The sequence below is a fragment of the Anabrus simplex genome, chromosome 4 (assembly GCF_040414725.1).
Source record: "Anabrus simplex isolate iqAnaSimp1 chromosome 4, ASM4041472v1, whole genome shotgun sequence".
Classification (NCBI taxonomy): Eukaryota; Metazoa; Arthropoda; class Insecta; order Orthoptera; family Tettigoniidae; genus Anabrus; species Anabrus simplex.
Window position 1 is genome coordinate 18985854 of NC_090268.1, and position 21033 is coordinate 19006886.

Below are 21033 nucleotides of genomic sequence, written 5' to 3' on the forward strand. Positions count from 1 at the left end.
CAGTTTGGCTTAATGCAGAATTAAACAAGGAAAAGATTGGTATAACTCACTTTGCAATAGGCCTATTGTTTTGTTAGTAATTAAAACCTAAACTCTAGTGTCCACATAAAATGGTGAATCTATGAACTGTTATAGATGTAACAATGTTATGTATATCAGTGACAAATAAAATCTTAGGAATTATGTCACGTATAATTAAACGATACGAATATTTATCACACAACTATTGTAAAATTGAATAAAATGAGCTCTGTTGACGAATATTCTAAAATTGCTCATTTTAAAATCGCAATATGCCGGTTTTAAAGTGAAATCCAAATGCTTCTATTGAGTTCTAGAAGATATAAAGTTCAACATTGGCGCAGAGGGAATCTTTCTTGCATGATGTCCAATAAATCCACAACAGAGGTTAAATGTTGATAGAACTATTCGACATTCTTGTAATATAATAAAATCTTGCTGTGCTGTAAGGAATACTCCCAATTCAAGTAGGAACCAATAGAACCTTGCGCATAATGTAAAACAACCTTACCGATGGAGTGCAACTGACAGAATGCTGTGTCATTCTGGTGCCAACTGAAGGTCTAAAGGCTGCTGCAGATACAGTATGTTCCATCACAGCCACGTGGCGAATACAGCAGACTTCCCTCTCCATAGTGGGCCTTGTGCGGCCAGACCCTGGTCTTCCGTGACCACTACTACCAACAGCGATGCACTGTGGATACATCCCTGCCAAGTCTTTCTGCAATATAGCGGAAAAAACATCCACCATCTTGAAGCCCTATTACGCGGCCTCGTTCAAACTCAGTAAGCTTACAGGTACTGCCTTCTTCATCTCTTTAAAGACATATTTGCCTCACACCTACCTCACAACATCAACACCGGAGGATGATTAATGCTCATGAAGTGTACCGCTCTCAGTCGACTAGTGCACAAATTTGAATAGATGTCATGTGCAAACATGCCTCCCAAATTTTGTTTATTCCAGTGCACTACTTCTGATTCTTTTTTCATTTTTTTCACTTTTGGCCAGTGTATTCTGAACTGTGGCACTCCTTGTTCTCAGGTGGCTAGGATTACCTGATCTAACAGCAGACCCTAAATCACTACAGCAAAAAAAAAAAAATTCAAATTAGGACAATGTATAGGACCATGGAAGTAGTGATGGGACATTCGATTCATTTTACTGAATCGATTCATTTGATTCCATTCACGTTACTGAATCGATACAGTGATCCGATTCGCGGCACATTAGAATTACCGCTCCTACTGCATCTGTGTAGTATGTACTGGTAAGACAGCAGCAACAGCATTTCATCCTCATCACGACGCGCAGGTCGCCTATGGGAGTCAAATCAAAAGACCTGCGTCTGGCGAGCCAAACATGTCCTCGAACACTCCCGGCACTAAAAACCATACGTCATTTCATTTCAGCAACGGCATTCAGTGCTCGCTGCTGCCATCTGGTCTTCATACTATGAACTCCTTTCTTATAAAAATATGCTAGTCACTCTAATACATCGAAGGTTTCCGGCAATGCAGGATGAGAAAGGAAGGTAGCAGCCATAGCCTTAATTGAGGTACAGTCCCAACATTTCCTGGTGTGAAAATGGGGAAACTACGAAAAACCATCTTAACGGCTGCCAACGGTGGGATTCGAACCCACCATCCCCCGAATGCAAGCTCATAGCTATGCGATACTAACCGCACGTCCAACTCGCTCAGTCATTTTTGAAAATATGTACTTTCTATCAGCTGAGGATTTTTTAAATCGTCATATTTTGTATAGGCTACCCGAGATGTACAGTAGCCTGCTGGTTTTCTGATTCAACATACTGTTGGTTAAGTTATTGCGTCAGTCGGCTCACTTACTGTCCACATATGATTGAAGTCTTGTGCAACGATGTGACATACGAACTGAGAGAATACTGAACCGTTCTTCCCAATATAAAACAGGTACTTTTGAGTGGTCATGAGCATGACTCATAGTCATAGGGCAGGCTAGAGTCGAGTTTAATTGTTGAATGTCAACTAAGTTATAATACTAAGATTCATTAAACTAATAAATAGTATAACCTAATAGCCTACCTACTTACTAGTTACTTTAGAATTATGTTTTGACTACCTTTTTAACACTGCAAATAAATCCATCTATTATTTAAACCTCCCTGTAAGAAGAGGAGAGTGAATGCAGCCACAGACTCAAAGGAAACAAGTTGAAAAACCAAATGGAATACTACTCAGCCATGACAATGCACCTGGACATGTTGGGTAAGTGCAGATAATGAAGAATTAGGAGCAAAGAATGTAAAATTAACAAAATGTCAAAGGGAGAAGGGCATATTGTAGAATAGAGTTATGCACATATTGAAAAGGAAAGTGTATAAAAAAGATAAGAACTAAATAGGAGAGCCCAATTGTTGCACATTTGATGGTGTCAGAAAGTCCCAGAATTATGTTGTACTTCTTTGCTGTCCTTTCTGCAGATCATAACATCACTTCATCTCTTTATCTCCATAGGCTTCCTTCGTTTCCTTTACAATTGTGGCCATGACCATAATAAACAAAAGAGGTGACAGCACACTCCCCTGACTTAGTCCAGTCTTATTCCTAAACCATTCTGTCTTTCCAACTGCGGTCAGTACTCTGCTAACACAGTTATTGTACATTGCTTGCACCATTTCTAACATTTCTCTTCCGAGTCTCTTTTTAACCATGGTTTCCTGAACCTTTTCTCTGGATACACTATCATATGCCTTTTCTATATCTATGAAAGTCATGACCAGATCCTTTCCATATTCCCAGTTCTTTTCCATCAGCTGTCTCATGCTAAAGATTGGGTCCACTCTAGATCTTCCACTCCTGAAGCCACATTGTTCCTCTTTTATCTCTCCTTCAATCTTTCTTCTCATTCTTCTTTCTAACATCCTTTCCAGTAATTTAACTATCTGAGATATAAGTGTGATTCCTCTATAGTTATCACAAACTTTCTTGTCCCCTTTCTTAAACACTGGTATTATTATCCCTCTTTTCCAGTTTCCTGGTACATATTTGTGTTTCCATATAGTCAGTACAACCATTACATATCAACAGGTCCAGCAGCCTTTATCATTTCCACACTGAAGTATCACTTCAAAAGATAAACACAGTAATTCAAGAAATACTTAATAAAACTCAGAAAGCTTCCCAGTTTTATTTTCAAGTGAGAAATCTATTCTGGGATGATAAAATACACCAGAGCACAAAATTGACAATGTTTTATACCTACTTCATTCCAGTTCTCACATATGGACTCAAAACATGTACCTTGCATAACAAGGCAAATAGTAAAATCCAGTCAACAGAAATGAAATTCATCCAAACAATGAAGCAAAAGACCAGGAAGGACAAGATTAGAACTGAAGCAAACAAGAAGGAGGCTGGCATCAAAACACCTGCTCAGGCTACAATGGTTTGGGCAGGTTGTGAGGATGAATGGAACAAGAACAGCAAGAATTACATTGATAGAGAAGTGAAAGGGGAGAGGACAGTTGGGAGACTAAGGAATAGTTGGATAGACAAAGTGAAATTGGAGGTCAGCAAGAGGAATGCCAAGTGGGAAGACATAGAGGAACAGAAAAAATACTTTGACAGGAAGAAATGGCAAGCGCTTGTACAGCACACCCGGGAAACTGGAGTTGGAAAATGATGATGATGATGATGACAGACCTACAATTAATGTAATCAGTTTTTAAATGACTGATTATGTAGTCATGAAAGAAGTTCATAAGAACGTTAAACAGAGATTGGTAAGACAAGCAACAAAAGCCATGTTGTTTGCAGATGATATAGTGACATGGGACGAGGATGAAACAGAAGTGCAATAACAAGTAGATGTATGGAATCAAGAGATAGAAAAAATTGGGATAAAAGTAACCACAGAGAAAAGTAAAACAATAGTGATGACAAGGGGAAAGAAGGAAGGAAGGAAGGAAGGAAGGAAGGAAGGAAGGAAGGAAGGAAGGAAGGAAGGAACAGGAAAGATAAAACTGAATGGTAAAATTCTGGAAGTGGTTAAAAGTTTAAAGTACTTGGGAAGTGTGATCAGAGAAGATGAAAATGTAACTGAGGAAATTGGGAAAAGAATACAACAAGCTTCTACCAGAGTGTAAGGGGAATTTTGTGGAACCAAGATGTCCCCAAGAAATGTAAGAAAGTATTGTATTCAACCTATTATGAACCCATACTAATCTATGCAGCTGGATCGTGGACTACAACAAAACAAGAGGAGAGTAGAATACAGGCAGCAGAGATGAAATTCCTAAGAGCTATCGAGGGCAAGACCAGAAAGATTGAATTAGAAATCAAGAGATAAGGAAAAGGACAGGAATCTTGAAACTTCAAGACAGGATAGAAACAACAAAGCTAAAGTGGTATGGGCATATAATGAGAATGGGAGAAGAGAGAGTGCCAAAGAAAGCTTTCTCAGAGAAGTTAACAGAAAAGAGACTATGAGGAAGACCCCGAAAGAGGTGGACAGATTCAGTGTGGGAGTGCATAGAGAAGAGGGGAGGAAAACCAGAAGATGTACTTAAAAAAGGAGAAGAGTGGTGGAGAGACAGGCAGTGATGGAGGTCCTTGATTCATAACCCGATCTGGGAAGCTGGAAATGGGAAATGATGATGATTCTGTAGTTAATATGCACTTACTGTGAATTGCTGGGATCCGTGACTTCCTGTAGACTTGGGTAGGAAGCATACGGCTTGATAATCGAATATAGTAATTGTATCAAACATATTTCTGTTTATCATCTCCTCCATGACTGAAGCTCGAACTTCCCCAAAGAATTTACCAGTATCTTTAAGGGACTCAGACACGATAATGTAGCCATTATTATCAAGAACGTAACATTCCAGGTCTTCAGATTCACAGGTTTTTGGGCAATTTGGTGTACTACACTGAAACAGTACAAATCCACACTAGTTTAAACAGACAATAAATGTAAACTACTTTCTCTGTAAACGTTACCACTCATCTTCTACAGTACTGTATGTTAGGATGAATTCTCTTTAAAATAATTGGTAAAATTATTATGTATGTTTCATTAACCTTTTGCACTCCTATGTCGAGTGGGGCTCGTCACTAAAATACTAGACTTGTGCTCCGATGTCGAGTGGGGCTCGTCAATAAAATACTAGACTTGTACTCCGATGTCGAGTGGGGCTCGTCACTAAAATATTAGACTTGTGCTCTGATGTCGAGTAGGGCTCGTCACTAAAATATTAGACTTGTGTTGAGTCCCTCTCGACATGACAATAGCTCGTACTTTCAGCGCTCCTATGACGACTGTGCTGTGCTCCAGTATTGTAGAGCTATCTAACAGTCTCCAAGAGCTTGCGGGAAGTGTAATGATATTGTAACTTCTGTTATTCTCAAATGTTTATGACAGTTTACTGATGATATAGATGGCTTCTGTTTCATCTTCGTTCACAGAAATGGATAGTTTAGAACAGTTAGTGGACAGTATTGATGCTTTCAACATCTAGAAACAATTCAACTTTGGTTATTGACAGAAAGAAGCAGAACTGTGTTGAACAATTAGAAAACCCTAATATAATTTTTTGCTACATGTCAAAGATGGAAGGCGTTGATCACTCAGACCACTACACATCAAGCTATGCTTTTATAGTGAAAAGTTTGAAATGGTGGCAGAAATTGTACGTCTGGCTATTGTAAGTGGCAATAGTAGACAGTTTTTTTCCTATATAAAGATTACTGCACTGTGGAAACAGGTGATCAATGAGTTGGTTGGGGAAGTATGCATCAAAGTTCAAAAGTGAGAAAGACCATTTATTTCTGATTGAAGAACATTTGAATGCTAGACTGCACATCAACAACCTACCTGTAAAACAACATAGAGACTGCTGCCTGATCAAGCAGGAGGGAGTAAGGTGGTAGAAAGGAAACAGTTTACTACTGCATTATATATGTCGAAGCCGGTCCCAAAGTTGAATAAAATGTATTTGTAACATAAACACATACCTAATTAGTATTGAAAAGGTTGAACTTAATAGATAACTTATCGATGACTGCAAAACAAGTTCGAGAAAACCCGGTCTCCACCAAGAAAACTGTTTTGAAAAGTACCACGCAATGAAAAACTATGGGGATTAATGTATTTTGTGTTCTAACTGCAGGTATATAACATGTCATGTAATTATATCTTGTGTTAGATGGTTTTTCAGTTTTCACTTCCTCCAGATGTTCATAGTGCAGACATCAATTCGGAGTGGAGCAAGAAGCATATGCTATGGGTAATGGAGATCAAAAGGTTAATGTTTATTCAATACATTCAATTTGGACTCTATCCATTAAGTTCAAGCTAAAAGTAGAACATTCATATCTAATGAAAGACTCTCACTTTCAAACAAATTGAATGTACAAAAACAGTTCAATATTGATGAGTGATATAAAATGATAACTGGGTGCATTTAAAAACATGATTTTGTATAGGATGAAGATTATCATTCCTAGTATCCACATCTACAAGATATTTAATTAATACTATAAATAGTGTTTGTTATAAAGATTAGATTTTTCAAATAACTGATTTTGTCATTCAACCTTCAAACAGGTTCAGACATTGACCTGGTGAACTTATTTTTCTCACTGCTGCATGATCTTTTCCCTATTATATACTGAACCATGAAGTGCTGTTATCTTCCTAGAAGACCAAAAACTGACATACTTAAATAGAAACAACAGTACTTACATTAGATGTTATATTCTTCAGCATACTGTACAGTGCTGAATGTGGAAACTGAAAACCTATAACAGCGGCTGGTGCTGAACGATCCTCTTTAGAATGGAAGATAGCATGACTAGCCGTGACCAATGTGTCATTCTTGTCACCTGCGCACATAAAGATAATACATGTGTCAAGATAATTCACTTGTGAGTAAATGAACAGTGGGAGTGTCAAATGTCCTAAGTTGCTGTTTTTTTTTTTTGGGAGGGCGGAGGGGGAATTGATTGTTTGATTGAATAATGTTCTATATATCATGGACAACAGCTTTACCTTTGTACCAGTGCCAGTAGGTTGTAGAAATACTCCATTATAATCAGTGCTGTAGTCCCAAAATTCTCACAGGGTATACTCTAAGACAGGGCATGCAAAATGACCCTGGCATTTAAAATTAGTAGCTTACAGTTAGTTAAAACAAACTTTCCTCAATTTGGCATAAATCAGGCATATGATGACAATCCTAATCTGCTTTCTACTGGGACCTACTTCCAGCTATTTATTAGAAAACAATCCAAGGTGCCTCTTTCCCTTTGCGATCTTACTCTTCAATGGCACAAACTCTTGAAGTGGTGTGTGTTGTAGTATGATCATTTTGCAGTCACATCTTCATGTACTTCTCAGGCTTAAATCGATTAAACGGTGAGGCATTTGAATGTACGAACATAAGGCTGGAGATATAAGCAACAAACAGTGACGGCCGATGATGTTATTCATGAAGTTGAACCTCCGATGTTCATGAATACGAGTATAGGTGGACAGTTAAAACTCACTAACAGGATGGTAAAATTAAAAAGAAAATAAACAAAGTATAAAGTATGCACAAGAAATCTGAAGGCATACTCCAATGAGTGGAGTTAACCAGAGGGCATACGGCGAAATAGTAGTAAGTGCCGCCCCATGTTCTAAGTGCTGTGTCTTAGCACGTGTGTCATGCTGTTGTGTTGTGACATCGCTGCATGCATCATTGTTTATCAGTCTGTCAGCTCTGTTTTTTTACAGAATTTGTTTTCTAAATATGAGTACTGGGAAAAAATGTAGACTTTTGAAATACAATGTGACCCAAAAATATTTAAGGTGTGCTGAAATATCTCCAATAAGTTGACGTGTGCTATCAACTGATATGATGATGTGATATACTGATATGAGACCATACAATTGTGCATTACTTTCTATGTGATCATTGCATCTTAAACGTATTTTCCTTGTTGAAACTTCAGTTTGTGAAATTACAGTAGCTGTAACTGTAAATTTCTCTCAGTGCATAGCAGTTTACCTTTGCACTAAAATGTCTCCAAAGAAACTTAAAAAGGCACTTAGAACTCAAGGAAACTGCATGTGGAATTTAAAACATTCTTGTTATTAGATGATGATGATGATGATGATGGTGTTTGTGGTTTAAAGGGACCCAACAGCTAGATCATCGGCCCCTAATGGTACAAGGTGAACAAAACAAAAATTAAAACTTCAAAATGTATCCACTGACTAGAATCTAAAACGAATGATGATGAAAAAAGATCATGAAACAAATCAATCAGTGGACCCAATTCACAATACCTTCATTACTGGGATGATACTAGGGGTCTAAATCCAGGGCACCGGACCCTCATAACAGTACTAATCACTGGTAAAGTAGAACCATGGTGTTCTTCCTATACTGGAACTAACCACAGGAAACGTAGACTCGTGGTGTTTCTCGCATGGTGGTACTAATCATCGGTAATGTAGACCCATGGTGTATCGCATACAATGGCATCACTCACAGGTAACAAAGACCGATGGTGTTTCGACACATACACCCAGCCCCCTTTGCCAGCTAAATTAACCATTTAAGGTTAAAATTCCCGACCCTGCCGGGAATCGAACCCGGGGCCCCTGTGACCAAAGACCAGCACACTAACCATTTAGCCATGGAGCTGCACACTTAGTGCTGCTAATCACAGGCAACATAGACCCATAGTGTTTCTCATAAAGTGGTACTACTCATAGGTAACGCAGACCCATTCTGAACACATTGGAACTGATCAGTGGAATACACATGATAACCATTATCGCAAAGAATGCTCAGACCCATAGTGTTTCTCGCATAATGGTACTGCTCCTTTGTAACATAGACCAATGTTTTTCCTCACAAGGTGGTACTAATCACAAGTAATCTCATGGTTTTAATTTCATCATACCTTGGTCGCCTCTTTTACTTGCTTCTTATGACAGGCAACAGATACCATGGGTGTATTTTTTGTCTGCTGTCCCCCCGCTCACAGGCAGTCTTACCTTATTAAACTTATTCAGCAACAGTATTTGTAGAACTAGGTGTAAGACTGTAAACTTATTATAATCAAAATTCAGTATCTTCAGATTCACATTACTGTGTAAATGTATATCTTCTAGCTTTTAGCTGTAATTCACTAGATCATTTACCAATTCTTACATACAGTCTCAAAACCACAACACTGACCAATAATTCCAAACTTCAGGCAGCTGAAATGAAATTCCTACACACTATGATCCATAAAACCAGGAAAGACAAGATTAGGAATGAGAAAATTAGAGAAGTAGGAATAGATGATTTTCTCCTCAATAAGATTCAGATATCAAGAATGAAGTGGTTTGGTCACATGAAGAGGATGCCAGTAAACAGAACTACAAGGAAGGAATTTGACAGAAAGGTAGAAGGAAGACGACCCGTGGGAAGGCCACGAAGGAAATGGATAGATTTAGTTAAGAGCGATGTACTGCTGAGAGGTCATGATTGGGACAAGTTGGTGGAGGAAGAATGGTACAAGGACAGGATGAGATGGAGGAGGCTCATATACCACACCCGGGAAACTGGAGATGGTTTAGGATGATGATGATGATGATTATTATTTACCATATATAGAATATTTACCTGCATCAAAAGGCACTGAATAGACGTAGCTATGTGGGTTTATATAATGGTAATCAACAGCACGCTTATACCAGATCTCATCTATTGCTCTGTTGTGCAACTCATGGAAATGTCTAAAGAAAGATAAAAATACAAATGTTAGAAATTCATGCAACATCGCAGAAACTAATGTATAATTAGCAAGGGACTGTCTGTATACTATAATTACTCACGGCTCACTTCTTTGTCCTTCAGATCCAGGGAAATCCTTCCATCTTGTAAGACCACTGTGTGTTGCAACAAATGAAACTGTGACTCCAAAGCGTTCTTGAAACTGCTTCCTATAAACATACATTTATATGCCTTTGATTCTGATTTTATATGAAGCTAGTACCAACTGCTAACACATGGAGAAATTAAAAATATAGCATTTACTATAAGGATTTATTTTTCATAAGCTGAAATTTAAAAAAGGAATTATTTTTAAACATGGAAAATGCTGTGTACGGTACACCTGAAACAAAGTACGCATTAGTGAACTCCTTACTTCAGCGTGCTGTTGACTAAATAAATGAAAATAAATTCCTTTCCATTAAAGCTTATTAAATAATTGTTGCACAGAAAGAAAGTTTCATTAATCATTTTTCATGGTACATCAATAAACCATAATGACAATAACACTCTGCATAATGTTTATGTATGTAAGGGTTGTTCAACTGAAACATGGATAGAGTTGGCAACACTGTGAATAACTGGTGGGACAGCCAAGAGGTGGTAGCATTGTGTGCTTTGGTGTTTCTGTAACGGTGCAGAACAGTTCAGTCTGAGATTCTCATTCGCTATAGTACAGGAAAAAGTTAATGCAATATTTGTGTTTAATGGTTCCGCCCAAAATGCAGCACAATTCAATTTTTGTGCAAAAAAAGGTGTTTCAGGCAGGAAAACTGTCACAAGGTATGTTTGTGCTCCACAATAACACATGCCCATGTGCTGCCTGTGCAACAATTGGCACTTGGCACCTGCTTTCACTGGGGTGTAAGAGATCACCCCACATTAGATATAAGATAAGTATCATGTCTTAGGTCCATTGAAGAACACCCTAAAGAATAATTAGTGTTTCACCACCAATCAAGCAGCTCATGATGCTGTGGAAGAGTTTCAACCAGAAACCAGCATCCTTCATTGTGACAGGAATTAAGAAAACTTGTTTAGCGCTGGGAAATGTGCCTGAATGGTGGAGGAGATTATCTGCAGACTCTCTCAGAATGTCATCAGTATGGCATCATTGTGATATATACTGCTCCAAAAATAAGTTTGTTCACTTATATGTTCACACGTGCATGATGCACGTATAAAATGAAACGGAAACAAACACACAATGAAAACAAACCTTTGCAACAATTAAGAAGTGAAAAGAAAAGAATTCTTTGGACATTCAGTACACAATGCCATTGCACAATGCATTATAAAAAAATGGTCCCTCATCCTACATTAAAATGGCTTCATGGAGTATCGCCACCCCTTGCATGGATAACAGCTTCACAATGCCTTCTCATGCTTCTGATAAAGCAAAGTATATTCAGTTGATGCAGATGCCCTTACTCTTCTAAAAAAAAAAGGGCATCCTCAAGGGCTTATAGTGTTTGGGGTAGTGGATTTCTTGCTTGGATGAGTTGCTCCAGTTGGCCCCAGACTTTTATGACCAGATTCAAGCCACGACGTCTGGATGGCCTTTACATTTGTCGCATATGGTGCTCTTGCACTCTAGCATTATCGTGCATTTTTTCCAAATTACCTTATGTGAGGTATCACATGTGATCTTATCAATGAACTGTCAGGCAGTTAAGGATCCATTGTGAATGATCAAGAGATTGATTTTTGTGTCAAGACTTATGCCTGCCCATATTATAACATATCCACAATGGTAGGATGTACAGCTGTCAGATGAAATTGCTTCACACATCTTCTCCAGACTCGCGGATGACCATCTGAATGATATAACATGAAACGAGGTTCATCTGAGAACAGCACAGGATGCCACCGTCTTAGGTTCCAGGGCAGATGATCTCTGTCCAGTGCAGGTACTTGAGCTGGTTGTCTGGATCTTAAGTTGTCCTCTCAAAGCCTGTTTCTGATTGTCTAGTCTCTAAGTCATACTCCAGAAGCCTGCTGTAGGTTCTCCTGTAGTGCTTATACTGTAACTTTGCAATTTAGGAGAGCTTGTAGACACACTAAACAATGCTGCCCTCACCAGAGTACCTGGCAACACTTCCAGTCCCCTGGAAACGTTTCCAGAGATACCAAATCATATTCTCAGCAACTCGTAGCATTCTGGCAACATACCAGAACATATGTGAGTAGCCTTCTTGAAGCAGTGTAAATGCACAAGTGGCTTCATTCGACGACAACTACTTCCCCTAATACTAAATATATTGGTATTATAAATTTACTAATTCGGAACAAATATTTCAGGTTCCCTATGGGAAGCAACATCTATATCAAGTGCTTCCCCTGCCGCTGACCTCAGGCTACGCAATCAGCCGTAACTTGTAAACCCCACATTCCACACAGACCAACCTTCGCATACACTTTGCACTGAGGCACTCGTTCCTATCAGTTGACACCTCTCATACATCCGGTTCACAGTGCAACCCTCTAAACAGGACACGCTATTGGGCTAACAGTCCAATCCCTATCCCACCATACATTCATAACAAATAGTTAGGAACATCTAAAGACGTGACCAAATTTCTCTTCTTCAGCACTGTGGTTTATGTTGGCCAATATACACAGAGTAAATTTCTAGACACTAGTCTTATGTTTCAACTGAATAACCCTTCTACATTCATCTTAAAAGATAAAGTAAAAAATATGGAATATTTATGGAAAAAGCACTTGTTCAATATTCAAAACTATAGAGTTCTACTTGCTTGCTTCAATGCTTTCATTCCCCACCCTGAAGGGGTGGGGCGGGCCACCTAGAGGGTGTCGCCCTCTCTCTGGCCAAGAGATGCGGGCGGGTTGGGGAGATGTGATGGAAGAAGGAGGTGGGTAAAGGATGTGGAGAGTTAGGAGATGGGAGAGGATTTGCGTCTTGTCTAAGTGCTGGTATATAAGACTTTATTGATATTTTGGTGAGTTTTACAATGCAGACTGATGGATGAGGTGATACAATTCTTAAAGATGAGTATGATGTGCCTAAGTCGGTCGGACGTAGGGTCCGGAGTAGCTATGGGAGGTTAGGAACTGGAGGGTGGTGGTGATGTTATGGAGAGATAGAATGAGGAGGCGAAGAAGGTCGTATGTTTGGAGAGGTAGAGGGATGGGTCCAGTTGGGAGAGGGAACGGAGTTTGTTGTAGATATGGGGGAACACAGGGGAGGGTTGGCTGGGGGCGGCGGTGTGAATTGATCGATGGTTGGCGGTTTCGTGGGGGTAGGGGTGGGGAGTGGGAGGGTTCTACTCGATGGCGGCGACCATAGACTTGTGCGCCGGTACTGATGAGGTGCTGGGCGTCTTCTTTACTGGGCATCTGGAGGCGCATCATGAAAGTAGGTCCATGGCTGTTGTAAATTCTGATGGCTCTAAGTACATTGACTCCAGTTTTCCGTAGTTCTTGGATTATGTTTTGCTCGGTAACTTCTGGAGATATCCCACGTAGTACACAGCTGAAGACGGCTGGTGGGGGCGTCTGTTGTTGGTTTGCTGGTGGTGAGACTGCGGCGTCCGGCGGAAATTGCAGTGGTGGGGTGGCTGGGGTCTGCTGGGATGATGACATTACTGAGGATGGGTGGGAAGTTGTGACGGTGGTGAATATGTCTGGGGAGGGGGTACAAGTTGACGGAGTTATGGTTGTGAGGGTAGTTGTTGTTGTTGTTGTTGTTGTGGGTAAGGTTGGTAGGGGCGATGGGGGCACCTGGATGATGGGGATGTGATAAGGGTCGGCTTTTATTTGGTTCAGGATGCATGGGGGGGTTGGCACCACTGCGTAGGTTTTATTATGGATGTTTGCTCCGGTGGTGAACAGGCGGCGTTGGGCTGCTTCTCCTTCTAGTTGGACTAAAACGTGAGTAGATGGTGCTGCGGTCTGACCGTCCTGTAGTCTGAAGGCGTTGAGAACTGGAACGTCGTCTGCTTGGAGGTCTTCAAATATGTGATCTTCGGGAATGTGGAGTTCCACGCCAGGGATGAGGCAGTAGGTCATGATGAGGATAGGCGACTGCCAACTAGGCGTCTGCCTGTTTGTGTTTATAGTGGGCCGACTGAGTGAGCTATTAAAGATGATGGCCACCCAGCCGAAAAATTTCGGGCGTGTGTTATGTGTGTTCCCCTCTCCAACCAGAGCAGGTGTTCTTAGAGTTCTAAATCTTGTTAACAGAAAGAGTAAACAGAATTGTCATGAACTTGCAAGTTCTTAAGTTTTCATTCAGCCAGCAGTCATGGAAATAGAAATTATAAAACTGAATACCATATCACACTATGATAGAAAGATTTTTGTCACTTTTGATTGCACAACATTATGGAGAAAGAAACCTATCAGCATGATAGCAAGAAAAAAGGCAGGTTAAGTAAAATGTTTGATAGATTTGGAAATTATTTGAAATCACTTAAGGGAAGAATAGGTTAACAAATGATAAGGAATTTGCCGCCCAACCCTATATTCAGATCAATGGTGATCAACAGATTGATTGATTGATTGATTGATTGATTGATTGATTGATATCTTACCCTCTGCAGAATACAAATAAAAATTCAAAAATACATTTCTTGTAGTTTCAACCAAAATCACAGGAGAGATCATATCTTTGACCATTATTGTACCAATTTATAATGTGCGCAGCAAGAAAAGAAAATTTATAAAATATCTAGAGAGGCATGTGCAGCTTTAAGTAGTTACTATGCAGAAAATTGCAGATAATGACTGTTTGAACACCTTATGAAGACAGCAAATGCACCAATTTCTTACAGCTCTCTGGTGATAGAAAAAAACCTTGTTTCTGGTGTTCTGGAGAATGTTGGAAAGTGTGGGAAACTTTCCACCCTCATTAAAAAAACGATGCAAGGTTTGCTCTGGTCAAAATTCTGCATGTGATTGGTCGTTTGATTCCCCTGTTCTGGAAGAGCAACATGTGCAAACTGGGGAATTTATATCGTGAGACCTGAAGTTAGCCTCACTTATTCTCAGTCAGAGCAGATGTCTTTAGTTCGAGCTCTTCTTCTACAGGGGAGTCTGGGCTAATGGGAAAAGGTACATTTTATTTTTATTATTATGTCTTAAATTAACTTGTATCTCTTGCAAGTATTCTACGGGGCAGTCTCGCATCTTCCATGATGTAATTTTGTCAAAATAGTACTTTCAACACTATGATGTACATTGTTTTACAGCAGGCTACCTTACTATATATTGTATTTTTCTTGGTTTGCCTGTTTCCTGTACAATGGGGCTAGCTCACTGAACTAGGGGAATCTTAAATTCCAAAATAGGTTTCCTTTTGGATGTGCTGCTGCCTCATGGCACATATCCATTATATTGAAGTAATTGCATGATCATATCTCTAGAATCCTCTTTATGTCGGTTAGCTTACTTTTGTATCCTAAGTGGCTACTGTACAAACTTTGTGTCTAAAATGTTAAATTCCTCTGATATCAATTTTAAACCTGATGGCATTTATTTGGTGCAAGGAACACCTGGCTTCTTAGGGCAGGACCACCAAACCAAAAGCCTGCACATACTCTCATAGAGAATTCATTTTAAGAATTTTGTATTTCATGAATTTGTGTATTTTAATGGTAGACCAAATTTTCTGCATTAAAGGACAGGTGTTTTATGTTTAATAAATGATACTGTAAGGAACTGGATTGCTTTGTTCAAAAGTGCAAATGTCACCAGTTTACGTTCCCTGGTACATCCTGTTGTCCATCTGTTCATCTCACCTTTAGTTGTTCTTGTATTTGTGTACTTTGTTAACCTTTCCTTGGTTTCTTATTTTTTTAATTTTTTTATCTGTATAATGTTACAGTTATGAACTTTAAAATATTTGTGTATGTACAGTGGACTTTCAATAATTCATTATAATTAATGCACAAACTTCTGCAAATTATATGCAGTTTTTCTTTTATATTCCTAGTAAAAACAAAGTCAACAGTTAAAATATTGAAATGTATGAACGAATGAATATATAACAAAAAAATACATGCATGTGAATTATGCCAACAATAACTATTATCTTCAGTTATTCACGTGTACTTAACATTTTACAACTGTACTTCTTGACGTGTTTCACTTGGTGGTTGTCTCATTAAGATTTTTGAAATTTCTTTCTTTCTTTCTTTCCTTCCTGAATGCCATAAATTAACTATTATCGCAGCCACCAAATTAGGTAGGCTAGAGAAATTACACTGTTCTCGAGGTTATGTAGCACCTGGTGAAGACATATTAAACATATCATTTCTGAGTGCAAGGCAGTTTGATCTCTCCCAAGCTCCTGATGTTACCACGTACAATATTGCAAAACAAATTATAATACAAGCTTCAGGAAAGGCTGCCGATTTCAGCGGTATAACTTATTTTCCACATTAAATCATTTAAAATAATTATTAAGAACAAAAACCTGAACAAGTAAATTTAAATCCGTAAAATCTTGTATTGAAATTTTCGTAAGCGGCTATGTTTTAGTTTTTTCAGCCAATAAAATGTTGTATGCATGAAAAATGTAGAAAAATTGTCTAATTTAAATTTATTATCTGAAGCATGTTTCTATGCGTCTTTTAGTTTTCCTGGAAAATGGTCTGGAAAGTGACCATATAAATGTCGCTAGCCGTGTTTGTTTGGGTCGCGCACGTCAGCACAGGACACGGTAAATACTTTCGGATTACGTATTACTCTGGATCAGTTTTATTTAAATATTTGTTTATGGTTTACAACATTACTTTACATACTTGAATACTATATATTGGACTGTGTAATGTAGTAAAGAGAACTGCTTTAAGGAAGATGTGGACCTGGAGCGGACTGGCTTCGACTAGACAACACTGCGCGGTCAGCATTGCCAGTCTGTGCTCAGAGGTGTGGGACTCTCGACCATCTGTCACTTCGTCGTTCCCGTATCTCACAACAGCGCAGTTATCCTCATCCACCTAATTCAGTGGTTGCAGGTTTAGTTATTTTACTCACTTTTAAAAATGTAGCAGTTCATTTTTTTAGCCAACTTAGAATCAGCCACTTTCTGCTGCAGAGGGGATAAGAAATTCAGAACTGATAGTATTTTGTAAGTAAGGAATGCAGAGAATGTGTAAGTAAGCAAATTGTGAATCCTCAAAACTGAGAATTAAACAAAACACAGTATCTTCTGAGAACAATATTTTATTGTTAACATTAAAACATGTAAAGAAAATACACATACCATTGTATATCACCACAATTCTTCTTCTTCTTCTATGAATCTGTCTTGAGGGAGGTATCAAGTGGACAGCCTCTATGATTCTCTGTCCTGAGCATCTTGAGCATCAACCATTATATTTTTCTCTTCCTTGTCATTTTCATCAGGTTCTCTTCTCTCCTACTTTTCTTAGCACTTCATCGTTTCTCACTTTATCTGTCCACTTCACTTTTTCCATTCTTTTCCACAACCATATTTCAAAATTTTCCAAATATTTTGTTTCTTTCTTTCTTAATGTCCATGTTTCAGCTCCATATGACACTACACTCCACACAAACCACCTTGCGAACCTCATTCTTAAATCAATAGAGATTGCCTTAGATGCCAAATCCCTCTCACTTTTCTGAAAGTTTCTTTTCCCATACATATTCTGTTTCTTACTTCTTCTATACAGCATCCATTCTGTGTTAAACAAACTTCCCAAGTATCTAAATGACTTTACTTGTTACAATTTCTTTCTCTCTAGTGTTATACGAGGACAGTTTGAAAAGTTCTCGGAATCACCGCTAGATGTCAGTGCTAGAGCAACAAGGTTCTCGCGCAATAATCACACATCCTTTGTGAGTGAACACTTGGCGCGTCAGTGCTCTAGCTGCAGGAGTGTGGTAGTGACGACTCTTTGTTGTTGTTCCCACGCAGTGATTTGTGACAATGGAAAAAACTGAGATTCGAGCAGTGATTAAATACTTTGTAAAGAAAGGTATGAAAACAAAGGAAATTCATGCCAACTTTGAGAACACACTGGGGGACTCTGCTCCTTGATTTTCAACTGTTGCTAAGTGGACCAGCGAGTTTAAATTTGGTCGGGAGAGCTTGGATGATGATCCGCGTAGTGGACGGCCAAAAAGTGTTACGACCCCAAAATTTATCGCAAAAGTGCATAAAATGATCATGGAGGATTGTCGACTGAAAGTGCGGGAGATTGCTGAAGCTGTAGGGATGTCTTCTGAATGGGTATATTATATTTTAACCGAAGAATTGGGTATGGAAAAATTGTCTGCCAGATGGGTGCCGCGGCTCTTGACATTGGACAATAAACGCACCAGATTGGAAATGTCCAAACAAAGTCTGGCCCGTTTTCAGTGCAACCAACAAGACTTTTTGTGCCGGTTTATGACTACAGATGAAACTTGGGTCCACTACTATACCCCAGAGACAAAACAGCAGTCAAAGCAGTGGAAACATGCTGATTCACCACCACCAAAGAAAGCAAAGGCAGTGCGTTCGGCTGGAAAGGTCATGGCCTCAGTTTTCTGGGATGCAAAAGGCATTCTGTTGATAGATTATCTTCCTACTGGCCAAACAATTACGGGACAATACTATGCAAACCTCCTATGCAAACGCGAAACAAGGCCTGGTTTGGCAAGGAAAAAAGTCATCTTTCATCAGGACAGTGCTCTGCCACACACATACGTGTTATTGCCATGGCAAAACTTCATGAACTGGGGTACGAATTGTTACCACATCCACCTCATTCACCTGATTTGGCACCATCAGACTTTCATCTATTCCCAAGCTGAAAATTTTCCTCGATGGACGGAGATTTTCTACAAGGGAAGAACTGACAGCCAAATTAGAGAGGTATTTTGCAGGCCTGGAGGAATCTCATTTTCGAGATGGGATCAAGGCATTGGAACATCACTGGACCAAATGCATTAGTCTACAGGGAGACTATGTTGAAAAATAAAAGCAGTTCCACCGAGGTAAGATACTTAATTCTAGTACATTCCGAGAACTTTTCAAAGCACCTACGTATTAAGAGCAATTTCCTCCTTTTCTATTCTCATCACCTTAGCCTTCCCAATGTTTATCTTCATTCTGAGTTCTTTGCCCACTCTCTCAATATTTTCCAAAATGACTTGCAGATCTTTATCTGATTCTGCTAATAGTGCCACATCATCTGCGTATTTTATGGTCTTCATCGGTTCTTTTCCCTCTACAATGCCTCTTGCTTTTTCCATGGCCTTCAGTAACAGTTTTTCAGCATATATACTTAACAGAGCCAGTGACATGCAACATCCCTGGAAACGAAAATGAGATATCTCATTTCTAGGCAGCATGGCAAGTGCAAACTCTAGTTCTTATACAACATGCTTACAAAGTCTGTATACTCCTATATTAAATTAAAATCAAACTGACATGATATAGAAGTACATAATATACTCATTATTTATTTATTTATTTATTTATTTATTTATTTATTTATTTATTTATTTATTTATTTATTTATTTATTTCTACTTACATCTTACATCTTAGGAATCTAAAACATCTGTATGTGTCCCTCCATGGTCTCCGCACAGCTGAATACACTACCATGCTCTGATGGCATCCTTGGGGTCACTGTCTGGAAAGCTTCGCGCATCGCATTTTTCACACCAACAGTTCCAGCATACCGCTGCTTCCTCACCTGTTCCTTGATGTAACCGCAGAGTGCCTTAATGGGGTGTTGTTAGATCAGGGCTCCTTGATGGCCATGGAAGAGGAGCTGGATCATTGTCTGATCCTCAACCGATTTCCAAAGACTGCGATCAGACATTATCGAACAGCCACTGCGAAGTGAGCCGACGCCCCATCATGTTGAAACCAAACAACATCTAAGAACACATTTTGCATCTGTGGGATCAGCCACATCTGGAGGTAACTGTTCTGATTAACAGAACGCTCAAAGAAATATGGGCCATCATATACTTTTGTGTCATTCCGGCCCAGGTCACGACATGAGGTGGGTTTTGCTCGATTTCTTGAAAAACAATGTGGATTTCCTTTTCCCAAAATGTGTCCCTCCATGGTCTCCGCACAGCTGAATATGCTGCCATGTTCTGATGGCATCCTTGGGGTCACTGTCTGGAATGCTTCGCGCATCACAGAGCGCGTCAATCGGGCGTGACTACGGGAGCTGCAATAAATCACACATTCGTCCGTGAACATGACTTCTGCCTTCTGAGCCATTGTTGTTGCCACATAAGACCACAATCATCAACATGTCTCTCCAAATCATCATCTGATAATTCAGTGACACTCAACGGATGCCAACACCTCATTTTCAGATTCAGTTTGATGTGTTTGCACAGGGTTGATTCCAGTATCCCCAACTCTGTTGCACATTTCCATATGTCGGGGTATATGGACTTTGTGCGCACTCTGTAGTCCTAATTATGTATAATGAGATTTTTGTTTTGTTTTTTCAAAAGAAAGTAGCAAACAGGAGCTTCAGTATCGATCGATCACCATTGATCTGCATTTAGGGCAGTCATCCAGGACAATGATGGCAAAGAGCTCCTAGATCTGGGGTAGGCAGGTTGCCTTACCAGAAAGACATGTAGGGGAGCCTCTCCCAGTACCGGCCATTTCCAAGTACCGGCCGCCACGTGTTTTTCCGAAACGCAGCTAGATGGCAGATGTTCAATGTGTCTGGTACTTAGATACAATGACAAAGGGATGCCCTACAGAATCCCTCGCGTTTGTGTTCATTTGCTTGAGAGCTGTTGTGATGAGAAGTTGTCATTGTGTTTTCGGTCTGTACTTGCTAAACTTTCGGTCTTTGTGTACCAATCTCTGGTGAGTTGATCTCTATTTATTCATATTTATTTTATTTGTAGTTAGATAAGGTATAGATAGTAATCGTAACAGCGTTATTGGTAGACTTGTGATTAAATTAAAAATATATGTATGTTGCCGTGTATATTGCCCAGTACCGGCCACGTGTCATTTCCTCAGTACCGGCCATAAAATTAATTTATCATATAATTACAATATCAGATTTTCTTGCTTTCCAGAACTATTTTATCGATAATGGAAGGCAAATCTAAAAGGAAATGGTTGCCGGAAAACATGAAAGAGGCAATTCAGATGGTTATGGACGGAAAATTAAGCATCAGGGAAGCTTCAACGCAGTATTCTGTTCCAAGAAACACATTGGGAGATAAAGTAAGAGTAATAAGAA

The 21033-nt window shown here is 39.3% G+C and overlaps 1 protein-coding gene across 1 annotated transcript in view; it reads right to left on the reverse strand.

Moving 5' to 3' along the window:
* Positions 1-21033, reverse strand: part of stj (straightjacket) — a 303422-nt gene that overhangs the window by 62769 nt on the left and 219620 nt on the right. Inside the window, exons 22-25 of the mRNA XM_068227342.1 lie at positions 9884-9991; positions 9672-9784; positions 6752-6891; positions 4689-4937 (exon numbers count right to left, since the gene is read on the reverse strand). Of these exons, the coding sequence (XP_068083443.1) occupies positions 4689-4937; positions 6752-6891; positions 9672-9784; positions 9884-9991 (610 nt within the window). The remainder of the gene's footprint in view (positions 1-4688; positions 4938-6751; positions 6892-9671; positions 9785-9883; positions 9992-21033) is intronic.